At 51.6% G+C, this 21957-nt stretch overlaps 5 protein-coding genes across 5 annotated transcripts; 3 read left to right on the forward strand and 2 right to left on the reverse strand.

Moving 5' to 3' along the window:
• The first annotated feature begins 2619 nt into the window (after positions 1 to 2619).
• BCR38DRAFT_146222 (methyltransferase LaeA) lies at positions 2620 to 4323 on the forward strand. The gene is made up of 7 exons (XM_040853671.1): positions 2620 to 2988; positions 3060 to 3177; positions 3239 to 3399; positions 3451 to 3513; positions 3563 to 3706; positions 3763 to 4185; positions 4248 to 4323. Exons 1-7 carry the CDS (start codon positions 2960 to 2962, stop codon positions 4288 to 4290), a joined length of 981 nt encoding a protein of 326 aa, XP_040709360.1. The 5' UTR covers positions 2620 to 2959; the 3' UTR covers positions 4291 to 4323.
• A 365-nt stretch (positions 4324 to 4688) lies between these two features.
• BCR38DRAFT_146224 (uncharacterized protein) lies at positions 4689 to 5439 on the forward strand. Its single transcript, XM_040853672.1, has one exon. It carries the CDS (start codon positions 4864 to 4866, stop codon positions 5350 to 5352), a length of 489 nt encoding a protein of 162 aa, XP_040709361.1. The 5' UTR covers positions 4689 to 4863; the 3' UTR covers positions 5353 to 5439.
• Positions 5440 to 7918: 2479 nt separating this feature from the next.
• BCR38DRAFT_462168 (putative sorbitol dehydrogenase) lies at positions 7919 to 10553 on the reverse strand (the record flags this gene model as incomplete). The annotated part of the gene is made up of 6 exons (XM_040862609.1): positions 7919 to 8087; positions 8148 to 8189; positions 8244 to 8328; positions 8428 to 8847; positions 9411 to 10330; positions 10384 to 10553. The coding sequence occupies 6 exons, from the start codon at positions 10551 to 10553 to the stop codon at positions 7919 to 7921; spliced, it is 1806 nt and encodes a 601-aa protein (XP_040709362.1).
• Positions 10554 to 14495: 3942 nt separating this feature from the next.
• On the forward strand, positions 14496 to 16668 carry BCR38DRAFT_357463 (SacI homology domain-containing protein; the record flags this gene model as incomplete). Its single annotated transcript, XM_040857107.1, has 2 exons — positions 14496 to 16433; positions 16498 to 16668. The coding sequence occupies 2 exons, from the start codon at positions 14496 to 14498 to the stop codon at positions 16666 to 16668; spliced, it is 2109 nt and encodes a 702-aa protein (XP_040709363.1).
• Positions 16669 to 17818: 1150 nt separating this feature from the next.
• Positions 17819 to 21319, reverse strand: BCR38DRAFT_309239 (uncharacterized protein; the record flags this gene model as incomplete). Its single annotated transcript, XM_040854643.1, has 1 exon — positions 17819 to 21319. A coding segment is annotated over one exon (3501 nt), but the record flags the coding sequence as incomplete, so codon positions are not given.
• Between the last annotated feature and the right edge of the window lie 638 nt (positions 21320 to 21957).

Here is a 21957-nt window from a genome sequence, read left to right on the forward strand (position 1 = left end):
GTCTGCTTGGCCCGTCATGTCTATGGTGCATGAACGGCCGTGCTGAAGTGTACAACCCGAGATGTCTCAATACACTGCAGAACAGCTAAGGTACAGTACATCAGGGGGTCCGGGCAGACATGGAAATAGTACGTACCAGACGAAGATTTGTCGACCCGAAAACTTGGGTCAGAAACCAAACTGGCGGGTTCTGTTGGGGAGCAAGAAAGCATGAATATTTGAAACAATGCCATTTGCAAAGGCGGTAACAACTCAGCGCTTGACCAAAGGCAACCTTGACAACTTGGCAACCCATCTTGACATAAGACCAACAAAGGGGTCGGATCGAGCCTACCGAGAGATATGATGCAGCATTTGCTTCGGGGAATTCTAGCGCCTCATCCTGGCACATGGTCGCAACAGAAGAGGAGTATTGGCTGCATAACTTGGCATTGGCTTACTGACCGAAGGTGCTGAGCAAGTTGTTAGCTTCAAAATCTCGGTACATTTTCAACCCACCTCTGGTGAACTTGGCAAAGGATAGATTGTGGCGTCAAAAGTACCAATTTCGGATACTTGCCTCAGGCTCCTGGCTGTATCCGTACTTGGTTCATGTAGTTCGCGCGACAGGGATTTCGGTAGGACCAGGGTCTTGTAAGCACCGACCTCGGGGATATGCCAAACAACTCGGGACCAAAAACGCTACAAGCCGCCTTGGGGTTAGCCGTGACTGGCTACTGGTGTTCCGGCTCACTGGGTCAAAGGGATAGGCTCGATTACTTGCTGCAGCACGGCACGGCAGCGCAGCGAACCAGACGACAACAAGGATTATGTATGGGACTCTCCGACTCTCCGACTCTCCTTGCAGTTCTTCTGGAGCCCTTCATGAGTCGCGGTGCAATTGTATGGGCCAAATCTAGTTCTCGAGCTTGCCGTATGGCTGGTTGTGTGGTCCTTGTAAATGATTGCCGGTCAAAACAGATCACTGGAGCCAAATCCCGGCAGGCAAAGTCGGACATTGGACCGACCCAGGCGACAGGGACGCGGCTCGCCTGTGCCGCAAGTTCGGTGCTGTGCTGCCCAATGACGAATTCCAAACAGATACAGAGGCCAGTGAAAGACGGCATGGTACCGACGGCCATTGGGCAATGAGGTCGCAAGCCCCGCTAATGCTGAAGAAATTGAGAAGCAGGTACTCCGTACTTGGGCGTCCTCTTTTTGCGGGACCTTGGGCAACGAACTTGCCAACGCGCGAACCTCTTGTCGACAGAGTAAACCACTGTTGGACGATGATCGTATCGACCGTCGCCGATCTGGCATGACACAGTGGGTCTCTCTCGTCAAGTTGGAGTGTGCATCCAGGCAGTCGAGGTTGACGATTAACACACAAAACCTGCGTCTGGGAGAAAACCACTAGCCCGCGGCGGCAGCACCTGTCAGTGTCATCAGTGCTGCAGGCGTACGAAGTGCTGCTTGCATCACCCGAGACGACGATGCCTGCGTTCTTCCGAACATCCTGCTGAGAAATGGCAGATATGGATTGCCCGGTCAGTCATGCGGTGCCAGAATATTGCTTGAACAGGGTGTTTTGCGATTCCGCTCCTCCTCATGATTCATCAAGGGTTTGTCAGGTCTTTTGAATAACATTTGCGGGTAGGCGCGGGCTGAATTGGCTGCTTCCAGGGTCTCCATCCCACCTTGCCAGCCTGCTGGGTCCAGCAGTTAGCGGGGCTCAAGGGAACATCCACCCCCAGCTCCAATGGCGGAAGAGCACAACTGGCAGCAGCAGTGAGCGGGAATTGAGCCCTTCAGCCTGCAAGAAAACATAAGTACCTACATGTGCTGAACAAAGGTATCTTTGGGTATTCAGATGTGTAACCGCCCGACTGATGTTCAACGTCAACGTCAAGCGCCCACAGACTCGCTCCATCGTACGCGAGAGAGTCCAGGTAGGTAGGTCCTAACCTAGGTGTTGGCGCGACGCGACCTTGAAAGGACAATCGAGTCTTGGCCTCAATGACGAAGCGTGATGTTGGTGCCAGCGACACCTCCAGCTGGGCAACAGCACTACATGGATGGGTACCTAGTAAGCAACGGCTCGACTACTGGAAAGTACTTGTGTACCATACTTAACTCACGCTTTAACTTGTTTATTGCTCCACACCGTGCCCTACGGCACTTGCAGCGTTTCCTTCCATGTAAAGGCATGTACCTCCCGGTTCCATAATCCACGTTTTGCGTCTTCAGGGATTAGAGAAGCCCCCTTACTTTTAGCCCTGTTGATGACGGGTGCTACCTGGTACCTAGGTAATAACACCCTCCCTCTGCTCCGTACTCCACAGCAAATCCACAAGAGAAACGAGACTAAATACCTCCTAGCCTGGGTTGAGCTGGCTATAACGGTTGGCCTATTAAGTCGGCCGCGAAGTACCCAACAACGACGAGGGCCAAAAAAAAACGGTATTGGAGCACAGCGTGGTGCCGCCAAAACACAAGTCGTGCCATGATGACCTTCTGGACGCAGAGGTCCCACCCCAGAGATCTTAATCCTTGAACCCTAATTATCGATCTATCAAGGGGATCTTTTCGAAGGTCCTTCAGTCCTCTGCTCTACATCCATGTCTTTTACACGCATGTACTTAAATCATCTGAATGCCGGAAAGTTTTGCCCTTCCCACCTTCAAATTGGCGCCGACCCCCCCACTACATCCTAAACCTTGATCCCCAATCCAACCTACGACCCCTCCGTCTCCTTTCAGGACGCGCTTCGTTTCGCATCCTCAACCTCTTTGTTCGCGCTCCTCTCAGCTCGAGACTGCCTGCCCAGCACTACACGCAGCAGGAGCCATTGTCATCGTGCCTCCAACTGCTCTTCTGTTCTCCACCCCCCTCCCGACTGAACGTCGAGTCGGTTCCATTTTGTAATACCATCCATTTTCACCTGTCGTCAACCGCCAGCGCGTACTGGGCTGTTGCCACGATGGCTTTCAACGGGTACAGCTACAATGGGTTCGTGGTTGGAATCCCATCGGCCAATCTGCGCTGTGGACAGACACATATCAGGCTAACACGTTTTCCAGCGGGCCACCGCCCGTCTCTCAACCGGAACCTGCAACAAATGGACATCCCCATTTCCAGGAGAACGGCAGGTTCTATGGCACGTTCAAGGCAGGCCATTATCTATTCCCTTGTGACGAGGTATGCACATCCCAGCTCAAGGCCCATGAACTGGCCGCTAAACGTATACGCCTGTATGTAGGAAGAATTAGACAGGATGGATATATTCCACAAGTTCTTTCTAGTCAGTCGTCAATACGACTCCGTCGCTGGTCTTCATCAGCGGCCACTGCCACCTGGAGTGAAGCCTCGAATCCTTGATCTTGGTTGTGGCACGGGGATCTGGGCCATTGACATGGCAGAGTATGGCAAACCTCCGAACCATTTAGATTGCTCGCTGACTAGCCTACCTAGGAAGTACTACAACCAAGAGCCCCACGTCATCGGATGGGACCTGTCCCTATCGCAACCATCCGCGTCAGTATATATTCTGCTCATTTCTAGTGCACCGTTAACACCCGTCAAGGATCCCTCCCAACACTCAATTCTTTCAGCGGGATATGACAGATCCCAACTGGGATGTCGAGCCCGACTCGTTTGACCTTGTCTTCATGCGCATGCTGGCAGGCAGCGTCAAGGACTGGCAAACACTGTATCGTAATGTTTTCAGGTCAGCAAGAAGCATGCAGCTCTTTCGGAAGGACTTCAGCTAACGGAACGATGAAGCCGTCTAAAACCTGGGTCAGGCGTCTTTGAGCATGTCGAGATCGACTTTCGTCCCCACAATGTTGATGGTAGCGCCCCTCAAAATTCCAGACTTGCTCAATGGGCCAGAGAGCTACACGCAGCTTTCGACCGGTTCGGGAAACCCCTCCTGGTGACCCCCGATCCGGAGCACTTATTGAAGCAGGCCGGCTTTGTGGACGTGGAACACTTAATCAAAGATGTGCCATTTCACCCATGGCCCGAGGATGAGCACAAGAAAGATATAGGACGGTGGTTCAACCTTGGCATGACGCAGGGAATCGAGGCCCTGACCATGGCACCACTAACGAGGATGAGAGGGTTCACCAGGGAGCAAGTCCTGACCCTCGCACAGGATGTGCGGAAGGAGATTGGCACAAGGTCTTTCAGGGTCTCGTGTACAATGTGAGTGTCTGGCAAGCGCCTGCAACATGCCGTCATGAATGCTAATCGCAAAATCAAATCAGGCATATTTGGACTGCAAAAAGACCACTTCCCACCAGGTACTAGCGCCAAAACCACGACACCCCTGAGGCCCTTAGTGGCGACCTGCTCTCGCTTCGAAACAGTCCATTTTTAGGCCAATGCGAGGTTGCGCCAACTCATCTGTTGGCCCTGCGGGCGACCGCCTAATCGACAGCACACAGTACAATGTGACATGACGTAAGACATCGATGTCGCCAAACACTCGACTTTACCCACCCGTCTGCACGTAACAGCGGGAGTGCCCATTTCCAGTTCCACCTTCCGCAGTGGAAACAGCAATCTGAACTTTGTGGCGTGGTCAATCCTTGCACACGCAGTGCACCATCACGGATTAGATCCATCTGCCTATAGCCTTCCGACTACTCCATTATTCATATCCCCCATCCCACTAGCCATACGGCCCAGAACTCGCCTCATCGTCATTGCTTTGCGCTTACGAGTTGTCAAAGTTGCCCTTGACGGAGTTCTTGCGACTGTTGCGCCAAAGGCTGAATCTGGTTCACCTGGAGACGTTCCCAATCTGCCAGGGAAGGTTTATCTATCAATCCGGAGCAGATGCACACCTGACCCGAATACATGGAAGCACACAATGGGTAGATGTTTTCTTTTCCCGGACATTCAATGGTTGCCCAGGCTTGGCTAGCTTGGAAAGACGACCATATACAGTACTTGGTCCTCACTACAGTTGTGGGCTGCACGTTGCTCAAAGTAGTGACAGTGTGGTTGGCGTCAGCCATTGACGAGATGATTCTTTGTGGGGGGTATTTATTGGTAACCCTGGACGCTGCATCTCCGCACCTTATCATTCTCCTTATAACCTCGGCCTGCGCAGTCATCAACGTTGGGTTATTGTTTTATCGGCCTGTCTTTGGCGCAAAGGCGGGTATTCTGGACCCAAAAACGGGACATAGACGGCTGTCTCCAGTTTTATTGCTCGGTTGCATAGATCTGGGGCGTTTACGTTGGATTTTTTTTCTTTTCTTTTTTTGGTTGCGGCGTTTTATCTGCTGCATGCATAGTGTAGGCCGGCTATATGTGAGTCTTAAGAGGGTTGCTGGATGGCAGGCCAGTCATCGGCCTATATAAAGGCCATGGAACACGACCTAACGTTATGGTCACGAAAGTGTGTTTGGATCTAATGTGAGGATAATCTTTACATGAATAAACTCTCCCCTTTGCTGAACTAATATTCACTGTGTGGTGGCTCATGAAAGATTCTCGATAAGTTTTCCTGTTGTGGTCACTTAATCCAGGTGAGGATGCTACTAGACCTAGTAGAATACGACTTGGCCTGATGCAACTTGGCCGGGTCGGATCCTCCGAGGTCAGATGGGTGAAAGACGTAAAATTGAAAAGAAAAAAACAAAAGAAAAACAAAAACAAAAAAGATAAGAAATTAAGGGAAAAAAACACCCCTCATGCCGTAGTCGTGTCTGTCCACGTTGTTTTCTCCGGCTACTGCACCTCGCTATAACATGTATTAGGTAGTTATCATGCCACTTATCTGAGGCATCCATTCTCAGTACAAGGTCCTTGCATTTTTGGCAAATCCCGAATGCCAATTCCCTAGGTATTGTCAACCTAGACCATCATCATCCATCCCATCGCCATAATGAACATGGAATCGAACAAGCAATCAAAACATTCCCCCAAATCCCGATACAGACCCGAGTAAAGTAGATGTTTTAATCCAGTGCAACCTACGCTGCCCATCCTCCTCCTCCCTCTCCCCTTTTCATTTTCCCAGCAAAGAACCCAATGCTGGGTTGGGTACCTTCCTCCAACCAACCATAGATACTCCACCCGCATCCTACCCAGAGTCCTGGGTCTCATCCGGCCCGGGGGTTGGCCACTTAGGCAGGTTGGTGGATGTAATGTTGCTGCAAGTCGTTTGGATTTTCTGCATGCGAGCTGCAAGAACAACTGTCATACATATATCAACACTGGCCCTGTTTGTCCTTGCTGGGCACGATAGAACGGAAGGGTCGGACTCTCTGCGTGTGTTTCCATGTGTCTATGTGTGTGCGCGTGATAGTGTTGGGCTATGCCGTGCTGTGCAATAAATGAATGAATGAGCTGGTCATATGGCCATACATGCATGCACGTGTGTCTCGTCTCGTCCTATCTCGTCTTGCAGCCGGTGACCTGTCGAAAGCGAGCGGTGGCCTGCTGCTGCGTGCAGAGGAGGTAGGTAAGTAGGTAGATAGTTCGCGAAGGAGGAGGGTGGGCGGCCTGACTGACTGACTAGCCGGCTGGGCTAGAAGGAGGCTGCTGCATTAGACGATGTTGCCTCCTTACAAACTTGAGTCTTCGCGTTGACTTGGCTTCCCTTGTCTCCACGTCGAGTCAGCCATCGAGATGACATGCGTTAATGGGAGGCAGCATATTCGTATCGGCCTTGTCGCAGAACAAGGGCGAGATGGAATTCCATCCCTACCACACCTCCATTTCATTTTCAATGAGAAACTGGTGTTCGGGCGTGCCGACCGGTCAAGGGATGGTATATTGCTCGCTCCACATACCTCAGTTGGGTGCGTTGCTTGCTGGGGTAGCAGATACACACAAAATCAAGAAGCAAGATAGGACCAGTACATTGGTACTACTCTTACTGCCATTCAGATGCAGATGCAGATGCAGGACGGTACGGCTTCTCAAAAATTCCACACGGCTTGGTTTGCCGCACCTGGAAATGCATCTAACCATGAACCTACATACTGAGCACAGCACCCGAGTGACTGGCTTTGGTGGCCACCCGGGGACCGGTATTTTCCATTCCCGGGGGAGAGATATATGTTTCGTCATACCACGGAAAACGAAAGACGATGAATAATTGCCACAGAAAAACCCGGCTTAGGGCATGTATACCTCGCTATCCTCTCCGCCAACATTACAGATATCGGGCCTGGTAGAACGTTAGGAGACGAATTAGCCATGGAGACGGTCTATTATTAGCCACTAAGGCGTGTGTTACACAAACCTGAAAGTGCCATTTCACATTACCTGTAGGGCTGCCCTTGCGTTGAAGCCTCATTTCTCCTTTCAGGACTGTGCCACTGGCCTGCTTAACCGTGGCCCCTCCTTACTTGGAGTCCACGAATGGGGATTCAAGAATTCTATCGAAGCAAAACCATTTCAGGAAAACCTGACTCGATTGTGTGATTTGTTAAGCAATGTGTAATACGACCAATCTTGGACAGAGCAAAGACAGGCAATGCAGAGAGCATGGCAGAAACCACTGTGGCGCACCGGAACTGGCGTACCGGAACCGGCCTTATGGAAAGTAATGACTTTCGCGATTACTCTATACCTTGCCCGCCTCATGCTACTCATGTTATTGTACAAGCTTAACAAAGGAGACTGGTGTGCGAGTCCATGAGGGCAAATGACTACTATACAAGGTAGGGAATGGTGCAACGTGGCCCATCCCTGCACTTCCCCCATCCACCCCTGGCGCACGCTACCAGTGTTTGATGATTCGATAGCAACTTTGCTTATCTAACAGCCACCAAAAGCAAGTCTCTGGTGTCGTCCACTGTCCACTGTCCACGCCAATGTGCCGTTCTCATCATCCATGTCCATGTCGAGATATGCGGCACAAAGAGACGTCTAGCTCGGGTGTTTCGCTCGCTGCAAATATTCTGAGTCTCGCCATTTAGTGATGAGCGGCGGTGCCCTCGCCGTGGTATCCAATGATCTTGAATCGACCGAGCATTTCACCAACAGTGAAGAAGCCCAGGCACTCGGCAACGACAACACCACCCGCAATCAGCTGGGCGCGGCTCACGTTCCTGGCTTGTTGGATGATGGAAGCCGGCTGTTGGCTCGCCTTGGAAGCAGTCTCGGATGCGGCCTGGATAAGGGAGCTGGGATTCTGCGCCGACTTCAGGGCACGTTGCCAGTAGCTCTGAACAGTCTGAACGGATCTGTAAAGACAGGTCAGCACTTTGCCTCCTTCAACCCCAAATCCCAGTGCTTACGGCGGGGACATCTTTTGGCCGTGGAAAACAATCTTGGACATTTCTGCTCCGACCTTGGAGTAGTAGATAACGTGGGGAACTTGTCCTGCGCGGCCTCAAGTTAGTCACTGCTCCAATACACAATGATACCACCCGCATGCAATTCTGCACGTAGCGTTGTTTCTTTCGAACAGTTTCCACGTACTCTCAACGAAGCCAACCAGTCTTCCTGTGCGGCCACCGACCTTGCCCAGGGAGTTCGCAAGACCCTTGGCGGCGCCCGAGATGGCCGGTCCCGCAGCTGAGGTGACTCGAGACAGACCTTGGGATGCCTTGGCTGTGTATTCGGCAGCGGTCGACGAGGTCTTGGTGATAGTCTCTTTTGCGGCCTCAGTAGCCTTTGCCGTAGCATTCGAAGCCGTTGACGAGGTCTTGGAGGCAGCCTTTGAAGCAGTCTCCTTCGCGGCTTCGGCACCCTTTGCCGTGACACTCGATTCGAACCTGCGGGCGGCCATGCGGCTCAGAGCTCCAGACTGCCGGAGCACCGGGCGGGTGACTGCCATCAAGGACATATTGGGCTGAGTATGGTGGATGAAGGAGCTCACAGGCAGTCGTGAGGAGGTGTCTGCCGAGCAATTAGGGAATCAGGGGCGCGAAATCGGACGTCGTCGGCTTGGGCGTGGATTTGAGATTGAGTGAAAAAACTACAGTTGGACCGGAAATTCTCGCTTCAAGCCAAATGCTGACAGCTGCAATCCCGGTGGTGATGGCCTGTGCTCTTTTACTAGTGGAGACTTACTGCCGAGCATTGACCAGTCACAAGCGTCGGGCAAATAGATGCCTTGAAGAAGTCGTGCAGAGCTTGAACTCGGAATTCAGCCTAGAAAGCAGACTTATCAGTTTCGTCACACTCATCCAGCTTAAACTGCAAATGCTTCTGAATAGATGAAGCAACTAGCTTAGCAGTTGTTCATACGATATACCCTCGTCATGCATTGAAGATCGCTCTAGTTCTACCTGCTACCGTATTGGGACAACACTTCGCACTGCAACCGTCTCGCCTTCACGACTCGTATATTTCTGTACGGCTTTCGCAAATGGTTCTCAGATGACTGTTCGCCTCGAAACTACACCAAATTCTTTCGCTGTTTAGGCTGATCCAGGCTGAATCACCCACCTAATCAAAACTCTGGATTTGCACCTTGATTGCTCCTGTCTTTGGGTCGGCCGCGGTTTTGAATGCGTCCAATGCGTCTTCTAGCTTGAAGCGATGGGTAACAAGCTTCGTAAGATCGATTACACCATTCTCCACAAGGCGAATGGCTCGGGGCCAGGTATTGCAGTATCGGTATTGGAATTGCAGATCAACCTCTCGCGTGCTGCACCGCATGAAGGGGAAGTTCATCTCATTCTTTCCTACTCCGACCACAAACACCTTTCCGCCGAATTTGACGGCCCAAATGGCAGCCGCTATACTGCTCTCGACCCCAGTGCACTCGATAGCCACGGTTGGCTCTATGCCGCCGAAAGAAGCCACGAGCGCCTTGGCTGAGTCTTCTGCGCTTATGCGCTCCACCTTGTGTGTTATCACTGACGGGCAGATATCCTTTGCAAATTTCAGTCGTCCTTCATCGATGTCGGTAATGACCAAGGGACAGGCGCCAGCAGCTTTGGCGCAGAGCAGGGTGATTAGTCCAATGGGACCTGCACCGCACACCAAAACCGGGTCTCCGAGCTCGACTTTGGCTCTTTGCAAGCCAGCTAAGGCAACGCTCAGTGGCTCCAGCATTGACCCGTTCTCATACGTCATGTTCCCGATCTTGTGACACCATATGGCTGGGTGGTTCACATAGCGCCTCAGCAGTCCGGGCACAGGTGGTGTGGACAGAAATTGGACCTTCTCGCAACCATTGTATCGACCGGTCAAGCACGGTTCACATTCGTTGCAAATGACGTTGGGCTCGATTGCGACGCGATCCCCAACCTGAAGGTGTGTCACAGATGGATGTACTGCGACGACTTGGCCGGCAGATTCGTGTCCCAGGACGTGTTCGCCTTCCACAATCATAGGTCCAATACAGCCATGGTGCCAGAAGTGAACGTCGGATCTACATTGGTGAGCAATTGCTTATAAGCTGACATGCTGCCAGAGGGCACCTACCCGCAGATACCAGTGCTCTTGATGGCAATCGTGACCTCCCCTTTATTCAAGCCCTCGGCCTTCTTGACGCTTTCTACCGTCGGCTCGGTTTCGCGGATCCAAAGGTCATGGGCTGGGTTCGTAAAGACGCCAATGTTGGCCTTGGTAGGCTCGACTTCGAGTGGACTCATCTTGAAGACAACAACGGCACTTTTCGTTGTAAATTGTGCTCAAACAGAAGAGTCAGAAGAACAGAGCGATCAGAGAAAGGGATCTGCTCCCCCATCAGAAGATGTAGCTTAAATGAGGGGCTCTGGCATTATGCTATGAGCTGTCTCCCTTATCAAATGGGGGCCCAGAATTTTCACCATTATTTCTCCAATTCTGAAGGACCCTCCAACGCGACTTCGGGCGGCTTTCGGGTTTTCGTGGCCGCCTAGGGATATCACGAGCGTAGAACAGCCAAGTATCGTTGTCCAACGGGGCCATGGCTCTGCGCGTTGTGTGCTACCGAGTAGCGCCACTGGCCAGCAACGTCGTCCGTTGTGCCGAAACTGGTTGGTGATGGTCATGTGGGGTATTGTTTCCTGTCAGTTTGGGGGGATGACGTTCGGTGGCTCTCCGCCCGATTCAAAGTTGAATATTTTGCGCACCAATCAAACCACCTGAATTAAACCCCGGAGTCGGGAGCTAAGATGTCCTTTTGAGAGAGATTTACCGCATTATAGGTTTGCGCTGGAGCATATCAATTGTGAGAATAGTGCTACTCGTCCAAAATTGACTCAATTCTCATGAAAAGGCGCCAGAGACATAACGTGGCCCTTCACTTGCTATGCTTGATGCATGGCCTGTGAAGCCTTTGGCCGTGAGATTCTTCACTCCAGCAGTGCTCAAGCTAGCATACTATTTGAAGTTATTGTGACTTGAAAGCGGATACTGCGACGTGCTTAACCTTTCCGCTTCAGGCGAAATTGACATGGGTGGCAGTTGAACTTGTTCACATTAAAAGTCTCTCTACTTAGTACGACATGGGGTTCTAGGTTCTAGGTATCCCATTTCGAGTCCTCAGGCTCGCCTCATCCCGCTAACAGTCAGGAGACTGAGATCGTACGTATGCAAGCGCACATAAGAGTTATGCAACATAAACAGTTTGGTTGGGTGCTGAGAAGGCAGTGTGACTTCCCAATTTCAGCACTGGTCGTAAGTCACATCATCTAGAGCACTTTTTCCCGCAGTAGAACGGCGTGGGCGCATTGTAGACGAAATTGGTGCGCGCTGCGAAAATGAAGTCGAAATGGTGGTAGTGACTCCATTCATCGAGTTCAGCCTTAGATGGCCACGAGTCTTTGCATGAATACGGAAGTTTCGCATTCGTAACGGGTGCGAGTTGGCGATTCCACTTAAAGTTCAATAAGGTATGGTAGTTTTGTGCAAGATAAACACTGACCTTCTTATCTGCATGAGTTGAATCATTCTGGAAGACCTCAATCCCGCGCGGGTAGGGCTGGCCGGAAGGGGCAGTCGTCGGGTTGAAGAAACTCTTATAAGGCCTGCTGGAGTTGTCTTGATAGAATTTTATACCCATAGGTAAAAGAAGAGGGTTTGTTCGATGGCGTCTTCAGTTCCGGTGTGAGAAAAACATTCTTCTAATTGTCTTCTGTCGCATATTTGGGCCTACGGAAGCAGACAAAAGCAGAAAGTACCAGAGGCCACCCCAATTCTGCACAGCAATTAGCTTGGGACCCCACCAAAACCTCAACTTCACTTACGCAAATCGTCACCATTTTTAGAGCTATTTACAAACAAATTGTATAGTCACATAGAAAATTCTAGGAATTCTCTTTCTCCGATTTCTACACGGTTCCGGCTACTCTGCGCAGCAGAAAACTGCTCCCGAAAAATGATACCTTGGCAGGCAGCCCCTGAAGGCTGTAACTTCCCTTCTTCCTTCTATTCTACTATCAGCGCTTTAAGATGGCACCGGTTAACGACGACAAGGGAGAGAATATGCTTAACTCCAAGCTACAGATAATAGCATGGCCATACATAAGACTCTTGAGAAGTATAGAATCTTACTATCCATCCTGTGCGCGTATAAATAACAAGCATATCCCCTACTACGAAGTGAGGCCTGCTAGCTAGCGACTATCAAATTATGATAAGACCACCCTAGCCTTATATATCGTATGATAGGTGTCCTAAGGCTACGCCCCGACCTTTTGTAATATTAGATCTATAGAAGAATTGCTTACAATTGGGCCAGGGCGTCTCCGGCAAGGAGGGCTAGCGGTCAACGGATTCCTCGAGCGCAAAAGCGGCCACAATATCAATAATACACATGGATCAATGGGAAAGAGACCGGAAATAGCGGAAGCAGGATATCTAGAGTGATAAAAGGCTACAGAACCTTGGCCAAGAGGGGTTGTGGGAAGCTGTGGCCGAGGGTATTGACTTAGGGACAGGGTTGTTGGGCCTTTGTTTTCGGTTTTCGGGTGATTCATGCAATGAGTACCTTCTCAAGGATATAAAAGGACCTGGATAATCTAGGTTGAAATTCTCTGGGCCCGCAAGCAGAAGCGACAAGTAGAGAAGAATTCAAAGTTAGGTCCCTTTGCCTGTTGAGGCTTTATTTGTTGTCCACCTGTTGGGATGATTCTGTTCGAGGACCTGTTGAGGCTCAATCGATTGTTCGTACGTGCTGAGGTACTTTTTTTTTGTGATCCGATCAGAGCGACAAGGCTCTCGATCTTCCTCTCTGTAACCCTCCCGGACGGCAGATCTTGTTGAGGATTTGGTTGTCCGTCTCCATCATCTTCACCTTAAACCTGTGGGCATTTACTGCCCGTCGTCAGTATGGAGGGGTACGAGGCAGGCAGGCACGGATTGTAGTACTTAGGAACCCCTCGGAGCTGACTTAGGATCGGAGCCTCACGCATCTTTGTAGTACCAGTACAGCCCCGGTGATTGGAATCAGACACTTACCAGTATAGTTAATTATGAGTGTCACACCAGTATAGGCACGAGCTAGCACAGCCTAAATTGGTACAACCTAAGGTTAGACTAGTACTCTTCATACCGCTACGGATGGAGATTACTAACCAGTACGGTATACTTACTAGTAAGGCTTTAGACCAGTATGAAAGCGTAGCGGTACGAGATAAGCTGCTGACTAGAGCAGCACTCAGACCAGCAAGACCAAGACACTCGAACCGGTACGTATCTGTACTAGTACGAGTCCAGACCAATGGGATTGAATAATAGTGAAACAGTACATGAGTACTACAGTGCTAATGGACAGTGTAGAACTTACTTCGAACAGTCTTTGCACAGTGCTGCCTGATTCCTCGAGTCTAGTGCACGAAGTAAGTTAGTGGAGCATCTTTTTGAAGATTTAAGGAAACCGTTGTAACTCAGTCCGTATGTATTCGTGTTTTATGGCTGCAAACGTTATGAACGAGTCCTACAAGCCATTATGCAAAGCCGACCAAAGGACACTTCTGGCCAGGCTCGGGTTCAAAGCGGCTTGCTCAGGTATGTATCCTTAAAACACATTGTGGGAAAACGGCTCGCAGGAGTTAGTCATGTGTACGCCACAGGGTAGCCACAGCGGCTTTGGGATCTCGCTTCAAGCTGCTGGAGGGACTGCTCGGACCTCAGAGAGGACAGAATCCCAGTAGAGAGACAATGAAGACCCAACGGACTCCTGATTCGTTCTTTGGGCAGGTTCTCACGTTCCCCCAACTGTACCCTGAAATTCAATGCGCAAGTGGCCACAGTTCCAACTAGTCGGTGACAGCAATGCGAGACTCAGAAGCGTCAGCCTTTCGCAGTCCTCTTCTACATCAGCATTGCTATTGAGCTCTGCTGATACCACGATCAAGGTTCTTCGTACGGATACTGCGGACCCCTACAAGGATTCCTCTGGAATGCATCTTTAAACAGTTCAGTCTCTACTAATTATTGGCATCACCAAGCTGTCCCCTCTTTTGCACATTCTTGTTTGTTTTGTTAACTTCTACTCGGCCTCCCTGAGATTTCTCCTGGCCTTTTTGTCTGGCGATTTATATTGTCAACGGACACCCAAATCTGACCTGGCCCGTATTGCTGTGTCCTGATATTGGAATCTGCCCGTCATGAGTCTCCCTTTTCGCGATATCAACGTCCAGGTGGCGCCCGACACCTACACCTTCACCTCGCCTTCGTCTCCAGATGCTCCGACTCTCGTCCTTGACCGTCCCAGCGGGGACTTGCGACTGAGTGAGGGCAGTGCCTACCCCAACAAGCGCGTCTCGCGTGTTTCTAGCATCGCCGGCATCCTGGGCATCATCAGCTTGAGACTCGACAAATATGTCATCGTTGTCACCAAAGCCCAACCGATGGGCCGCCTCAAGGGCCATATGGTCTACAAGGTCATATCCACTGATTTCCTTCCTATGCGCGAGCGGCAGATCCGAGACCCAGACGAGGACCAGTTCCTGTATCTCCTCAAGACCTTTGTCATGAAAGGTCCCATGTACTTCTCGTACTCGATCGACCTCACCAACAGCTTTCAGCGACAGGCCTCCATGGACTCGTCGAGCCCGCTGTGGATGCGCGCTGACGACCGCTTCTTCTGGAACAGATTCGTTCAGTCAGACCTCATCGACTTTCGCAAGATGGGCAATCGATCGCAACACGGCCCCCAGCCAGCCGCTGACCCCTATATCCTGCCCATCATGTGGGGGACTCTCGAGATCCGACCGACCACGCTGAAGGGTCAGCCGCTGACAATTGCCCTCATCACAAGGAAATCCAGGTATCGAGCCGGCACCAGATACTTCACAAGAGGCCTCGACGAGAATGGACATGCAGCCAACTACAATGAGACGGAACAGATCGTGATGCTCAACGATACGGGTAGTGGTTTGGGCGGCTTCGCAGGAAGCACTGATATGCAGAGCGGGAAACTGGGCGGTTCTGAGGGACGGGAGATGCAGATATTGTCTTACGTCCAAACTCGAGGCAGCATACCTGCCTACTGGGCTGAGGTTAACGCGCTCAAGTACACCCCGACCCTTCAAGTGAAGACCATTGAGGCAGGTTTGCCTGCCGCGAAGAAGCACTTCGACGAACAAATCCGTATTTACGGAGACAACTATTTGGTGAATCTTGTCAATCAGAAGGGCCGTGAGCAGCGCATGAAAGAAACCTATGAGCAAATGGTGCAAAAGCTGGTATCATCGCCAAAGGAGGGTGTCAGTGGTGACGCGAACACAAGTGAAAAGTTTCATGTCATTGAGCCGAGTTCTTCGAAACATGAATACGACCGTCTGCACTATGTCTATTTCGACTACCACCACGAGACCAGGGGCATGCAGATGCATCGCGCCATGATGCTGGTGGACCAGCTCCAAGATGCTCTCTTAGCACAACAATACTTCCGCGGCGTGGATATGCCCGCTCAAGGCGGCCTGGAAACACGCAACTTCCAAACTAGCGTTGTGCGTACCAATTGCATGGACTCGCTCGACCGTACAAATGTTGTGCAAAGCATGCTGGCGCGCTGGACCTTGGATCGCATGTTCGTGGACCTAGGCCTTCTTCAGCGTGGCGAGACGTTCGCTGCTGTTGACCACGACTTCTACTACCTCTTCCGCAACCTGTGGGCCGATAATGCTGACACAGTATCGCGCGCCTACGCCGGAACCGGTGCAATGAAGACAGACATCACACGTATGGGCACACGCACCAACGCAGGAAAGCTGCGGGATTTGAACGTGGCTATCACGAGATTCTATCTCAACAACTTCCGCGATGGGCCGCGGCAGGACGCCTTCGATCTCTTCCTCGGCGCATATGAGCCAAGCTCCGGAAGCCTTGGCTCATCGCTCGTCTTTGCGGATCGGAGACCCGTCCTCATTCAGAGCATTCCGTATACCCTCGCTCTAAGCGTGTTCTTCGTCCTCGTCGGTCTCTTCACGCCTCGCATGCCGGATACGGCATCGCTACTGCCCGTGCGATTATTCATCCTGTTTTGGACAATTGTTGCGGCATGGTGCTTGCAATTCGTCCTCAAGAACGGGATGCTCTTCGTAAGTCTGCCCACGCCCTCGAGCGCCCTTTCTACAAGCTACAGAATCTAATGAAAAACCACAGGTCAATTGGCCGAAGCTTAACCCACGACCGTGGGCCATAGAGGGCTACCAGGAAACGATCAGCAAGGTTAGGAAAGATAAGCTGCTCGGCCCATTTGTGGTTAAGCACGAGCGTGGGCTCAGCACGGCGAGGTACCTCAATGCTGAGGAGGGGAAGAAGAGAATCGAGTAGACCGTGCTGTTGGGAAGAGCTGCTGTGCAAGACTTGCCGCTTTTAATATTCGATTGCGTTATTTTAGAACAATCCAGATGTGGAACGTCCTACGCCCCTTGTATACTATTTTAATCCTGCGGTAGAATAAAACTTGCAAGACGACTTGGTCGTTCAAACCATCAGTGGCATGCAGAGAAAACGCCAGAAGTCTGTACAAGTTTGTGTTCGGACACGCGAGTATTGCTCCAATATCCCTGGGACAGTGCAATAGGACCATTGAGATTTTGCGACTTTGGAAGGGGCTGACTGACTCAATGCCGTGGAGGCAGCTCGAAACAACAAACAACAGGAACATTTAGAAATACAAGTAGTACGATTCTCGACCGGACCAACAGCCGTGGCCTTGGGTGGTGTATCCTTAACCAGAACGAAACTGGCACAATACCATTTTCTCGGTACATCGAATTGAGGCTTGTTAATTTTGTTGATGCCATTCGGCGGCGCTTAAGTCACCATTCTCTCACCCATCTCTAGTGAATTTGCTTGGAATCGATCTGCGACTTCGCGGGTTGTCATTTTGTAGTAAACTTATGAAGTAAGCCGACCAGCAAAGGCCTTCGTTGTACATGGAGTTCCGTAATATTCACATCCAGTTCCTCGTCAACATCTCGGCCGTGTAGCCCAAACCACGCCGCATCTACTTATCTTTCGAAAAACACGACCAATTCGATGGAAGAACAAAAGTGGTGATTGTTATTAGAAAGTGTACTCGAAAAGAAAGGAAAAATCAGACTAGCTTTACAATATGTTATATACCCGAGGCTCCTTACAAACCGACGCGTCCGGAACAGCCAGCCAACCCTTGCCCTAGTTTTGTACCCGAATGACCGACTCCTGGCAGATGCTATAGTAGTAGTGAAACAAAAGAAAACATAGAAATTGTTATAGTGAAGCGAATAGGGGAAAAAAGAGAATTATGTAAGGGAATCCAACTAAGCATTTTACGAGGGGAAAAAGAGCAAAACCGACCCGGGTATCAAGACTCCCTTCCAAGGGAGCGAAGATGTCTCCCATGCATCCAAAGCAACTACGCCTCGTCTTCTTTTGTTTGGTTGTTTTCATTTTCTTTCTCTTTTCGTGCCGCGCCCACTTGGTGTCTTGCACATGATCACAGCCAGAGGACCCATCTCCCCACGCCCCATATGGTACGGCCAATGCCTAGGAAGATGCGGGCCATCATAACCACGAACCAGACGTACCACATAAAGCCAACAAGTGCCCACTCGACGACCAGCCACCCGGCTCGGCGAACCCATCTAAACCGCCTTCGCCGTCGCTGCAGCATCGTGTCGATAAGATCCACGACGCTCTTCACCTTTAGTCGTTGTCCATCTATCAGGTCCCGGGAACACTCGTCGGCCTCGTCAGCAGCTCGCCTTGTCATGTCGATCAGGTCTGATGCAACGTGGGCATGGAGTGTATCAACTCGGGACTTTAGCCTGCGCATATCACCCTGCACGAACGCCTCGGTCGATTTATGCAGCTCCACGCCCGACCTCTCGATGCTGGCGGCTAGAATGCGTGCCGTTGTGGGATACACATTTATCTGCGGCACAGCAAGGCTGGCGCTCTCAGGCGGTGCAAAGCGCGACATCTCCGTCCAGGGAATGCCGACCGTTCCATTGTCCAACGCGAAGAGAGGATGTGATTCCCCAGTACGGCGGGCGATTTCCATTGCTTTGATGCCAGACGAGAGTACCAGCGCGCGAAGGCGAGCAACTTCATGTTTAGAAAGCTGGGCGGGGCATTGGCGTGCGGCTGAATTGTCAGAAATAGACCACTGTTGTGACTTGGTGATCGAGTTGCGGTGCGAACGGTTCGAAAGGGCTGCGAGAGACAATGCAGCATTGAGTTGTGCAGAGGACTGTTGAGGGGCATCCCCCGACTGGCCCGAGTCTCGTGCTCTAGATTCGGCGTCGGACATGTCAGAGTCAGTGGAAGGACGCCTTTGGGGTAGCAGGTTGGGTGAGGATGTGGGTGAGGCGCTGAGAACGTCTATGCGTGGTGGTTTAAGCCGCTCGAACCGGGGCGAGCGATGGCTAGGTGGGCCAGAGACTGGTGACGTGACGGGAAGTGAAGTGAACTCGGTGTCTCGGGAGACAGCCTTGTCGAGCTCTGAGGCCGACTTGAAGGTAGGCATCTCATCCAGGTAACTTTTGGGTTGCAGGTTTTGACCTGGCCGGATCGAGCTCGTCCGCGATAACGAGACCGTTCTTCGACGTCTGCCTCTTGAAGGCTCCGCCTCTGACTCGTCGCTAGACATAGCAGAGACGCCTTCAGCAAGGTCCAAATCCTTCCTCCAAATCAGATCAGACATCTTCGACACGCCACCGCGGATGATGCCATCTATTTTAGCACCACCTTTGAGGATGCTTCTCAAGCCAATTTGCTCGTCCCTTCCAAGTCTAATGCTGCCCATACTGCGGTGAGACTTGTGGCTCGCATCAGTGGGCCGTGAGATGATCTTTTGTGCTGGGCTCTTGGATCTCCGACGTTCCGGAGAGCTCATACCTTCAGCTGATATGGGAGACAAAGCATAAGGGTCAGATTGCTCGACTGCGGGGCTGTCAGGCTTCTCTGCCTTGTCGTTCCAGGCTTGTCCGTTGCTCCGTTCCCGACTGCGATCCCGGAATATGTGTTTGACTTTGGAAAATGGGTTCCGTGCCGGAGATCCCGGACGGCTGCTAGCCGGAGAGAGGTCCATACCAATTGGCGGTATGAAATTGCTACCTCGGCGTGGCTTTATGTCAGGAGAGGCTGGCATAGAGTCGAGATCCATGGATGCTCTGTAACTGTAACCAGGAACCTCCAAGCTGGCACGGCCCGAATGAATTGGTGACGCGCCTTGTCTTGCTCGTGCGCGATTGACCCTTTCAAAGAATTCAATGTCTTCTACTCGAGATTCATTGCGGCCATGGCCGCGGGAAGATGGTTCTGAACTCTTGTCAGGCGACATCATCGCTGGACGGAGAGACGCGTCTTGCGCGACATCTGTATCATTGTGAACAGGCCCCCGTTCTTCTGCAGCCTCCTTGGCCAGCATTTCGGCCATTTGCTTTTCGAGAATCGCCTTGCTATTAGCACTGACTGTTCCCCTGCGATCGCGAATTTTGCGATCATTCTCGCTTTCAGATGTGTCCGAGAATGACCCTTTCCTCAGGCGAAGGAAGTCGTGGTGACTATGTACAGAACCACTGTGCTTGTGATGCATGCCCCCTATACCTCTCAGATCATGTAATTTCTGGCGAGCTCTCTCCCGTGCACTGCTATGAGACACTTCTGTATCTGCTCTCGAGGTTGTATTAGACTCTGAGGGTCTTGGTTCAGCGGAAGCATCACTACTCTCCATGCCCTTTCGAGGTTCAGGAGTCACGAGAAGGCTTGTAGCAGGTTCATTCTTCTGGGATATCGGTCTTAATACAGCGGTCGCCTTCTTAGGTAACAACGGCGTGTAGTGGCGGTCCTCGATGAGAGATTTGTTGTCATCCTGCTCCACCCAATAAATATCAGCTAGTAAGTCAGCTGGTTCAAAGACCCAGTCTATCCTCGGCCGTTTGGACTTTGAAGCGCCTGGTGTTGGGACCGGGGTAGAGGATGAAGACGCGTGTTGTTGACCACTTAAATTGTGCGCCCCTAAGAAAACCGGAATGGAAGAGGAGTCGGGCTGTAGCGGCGACATTGCAGTCAACGTCGCAGCTTGGTCGATCCAATCAGTGACTCTAGTCACATCCGCGAATCCTTGGGTTTCCCCATCGATGGCCTTTCTCTCCCGAGCTCGAACTTTTCGGTTTCGAATGTACTGCAGGGGGTTGTAAGGCCTGCCCAGAGTTACTTGGGTGCTGTTGAAAGGGTTTTGCGGTGTAGAACTGGTCGTAGGAGAGCTAGGGGAACTAGACGTAGAGGGCCTGGTCGAGCTTTGCGCGCTGCTCTCTTTCAACGGTGGGACCAGTTGCAATAGTCGACGGTATTGAGTCATAAGTTCGAAGTGTTCCTTCGCCTTCTGTGCCCGATTAAGGGTAGAAGAGGAAAAGTGGTAGGTGTAGTTACCTTCTGGGTCAAATGACGGCTGGAGGGGGGCGTTGATCCGCGGGCCCGAAACCGATACCTGGCGCGGAATGAGGCTGCTTCTGTCGGCCTTGGGGGATATATTGCGTGATGTCCGCCGTTGTTGCTGCAGGTGCTGCTTAAGACTGCCTCCAGCTGGACTGTCGGGAACGGGGGCGAGGCGCGGGGGCACAGGACTTGATACGTTCCTACTTTGCGCAAATCTCCGCGACTCATTCAGGCTCAGTGCCATATTCACTATCTGTGTAGATTCGGGGTCCATAGACAACACATGAGATGTCGGCAGAGGGATGCTGGAGGGTGTATCTGGCCGTCCGTTGCGGCTTACACGTCTTCCCCCATGATCCATATTGGGGGAGTCGCCGGCGAGGTGTGGGGAACTGCTTGAGCTCGTCTTATCTGGGGTGCTTACGGGACTCTTGCCTTTCCCGTTGTTGACCGGTATCCTCGACCTTCTGCGCGCATCCTCGCGCACTGGCGCATGGGCATTAAGAATGGGGTTCGATAGAAGGAAGCCTCCGCTCGATCGGGGCTTATGCGATCGGCGTCTCCTCTTCGCATCTTCGCTGGTGTCATGATGCCGGCGCTTCGATTCATTTGAAGGTGTGGTGGTTTCATCGGCATTGTGGTCGAACTGGATCGCAGTGTCCCCAGACACGAGAGAATTGTAGAGGGTACTTGCGCTCCTACTAGACTCGCCCGTCTCGTGGCTGCTGTGACTATGGTAGCTATGTGTGGATTTCGACGTCGGTATTCTCGAATGTCGCGGTGGCGGGATGTTCAGGTTGTTCGAAACTTGCAGGGGGCTTCCGTTGTCGTCTGCCATCGCGCCGCTCGCCCACAGCCCACTATGTATCTGTCCCCCTGGACATGCCACAGTCGAGCGTGGATGGCAACAGCTCTGTAAGGTGTCACGATTGCTGATCGACGTGTTCGAAAACGAAAGCCAAAGTCATTTTGCGCGGCTTGCGAAAGGGGTTGAAACGATTGTTGGAAGCGGAACAAAACGGCTACAAATCTGCCATGTGAATGACGATCGACTCCGGAATGTTGGTGTCCAGAGGTATATGAACATGTGGTTAAGTAACGGTTGGAAGAAGTTAAGCCACGGTCGTGGTCGGCATGCAGGGTTTTGGGAGTGCCGCGTCTCTGGTGTCAAGTTCTAGTTCGCTGAAAATAGAG

Source organism: Pseudomassariella vexata, assembly GCF_002105095.1.
Source record: "Pseudomassariella vexata strain CBS 129021 chromosome Unknown BCR38scaffold_31, whole genome shotgun sequence".
Lineage (NCBI taxonomy): Eukaryota > Fungi > Ascomycota > Sordariomycetes > Amphisphaeriales > Pseudomassariaceae > Pseudomassariella > Pseudomassariella vexata.

Coding starts and splice junctions, on each gene's coding strand:
- BCR38DRAFT_146224 (XM_040853672.1), top strand. CDS start 4,864: ATGTTTTCTTTTCCCGGACATTCAATGGTTGCCCAGGCTTGGCTAGCT.
- BCR38DRAFT_146222 (XM_040853671.1), top strand. CDS start 2,960: ATGGCTTTCAACGGGTACAGCTACAATGG. Junction 3,178..3,238: donor ATCTATTCCCTTGTGACGAG/GTATGCACATCC, acceptor GCCTGTATGTAG/GAAGAATTAGACAGGATGGA. Junction 3,707..3,762: donor CTGTATCGTAATGTTTTCAG/GTCAGCAAGAAG, acceptor GGAACGATGAAG/CCGTCTAAAACCTGGGTCAG.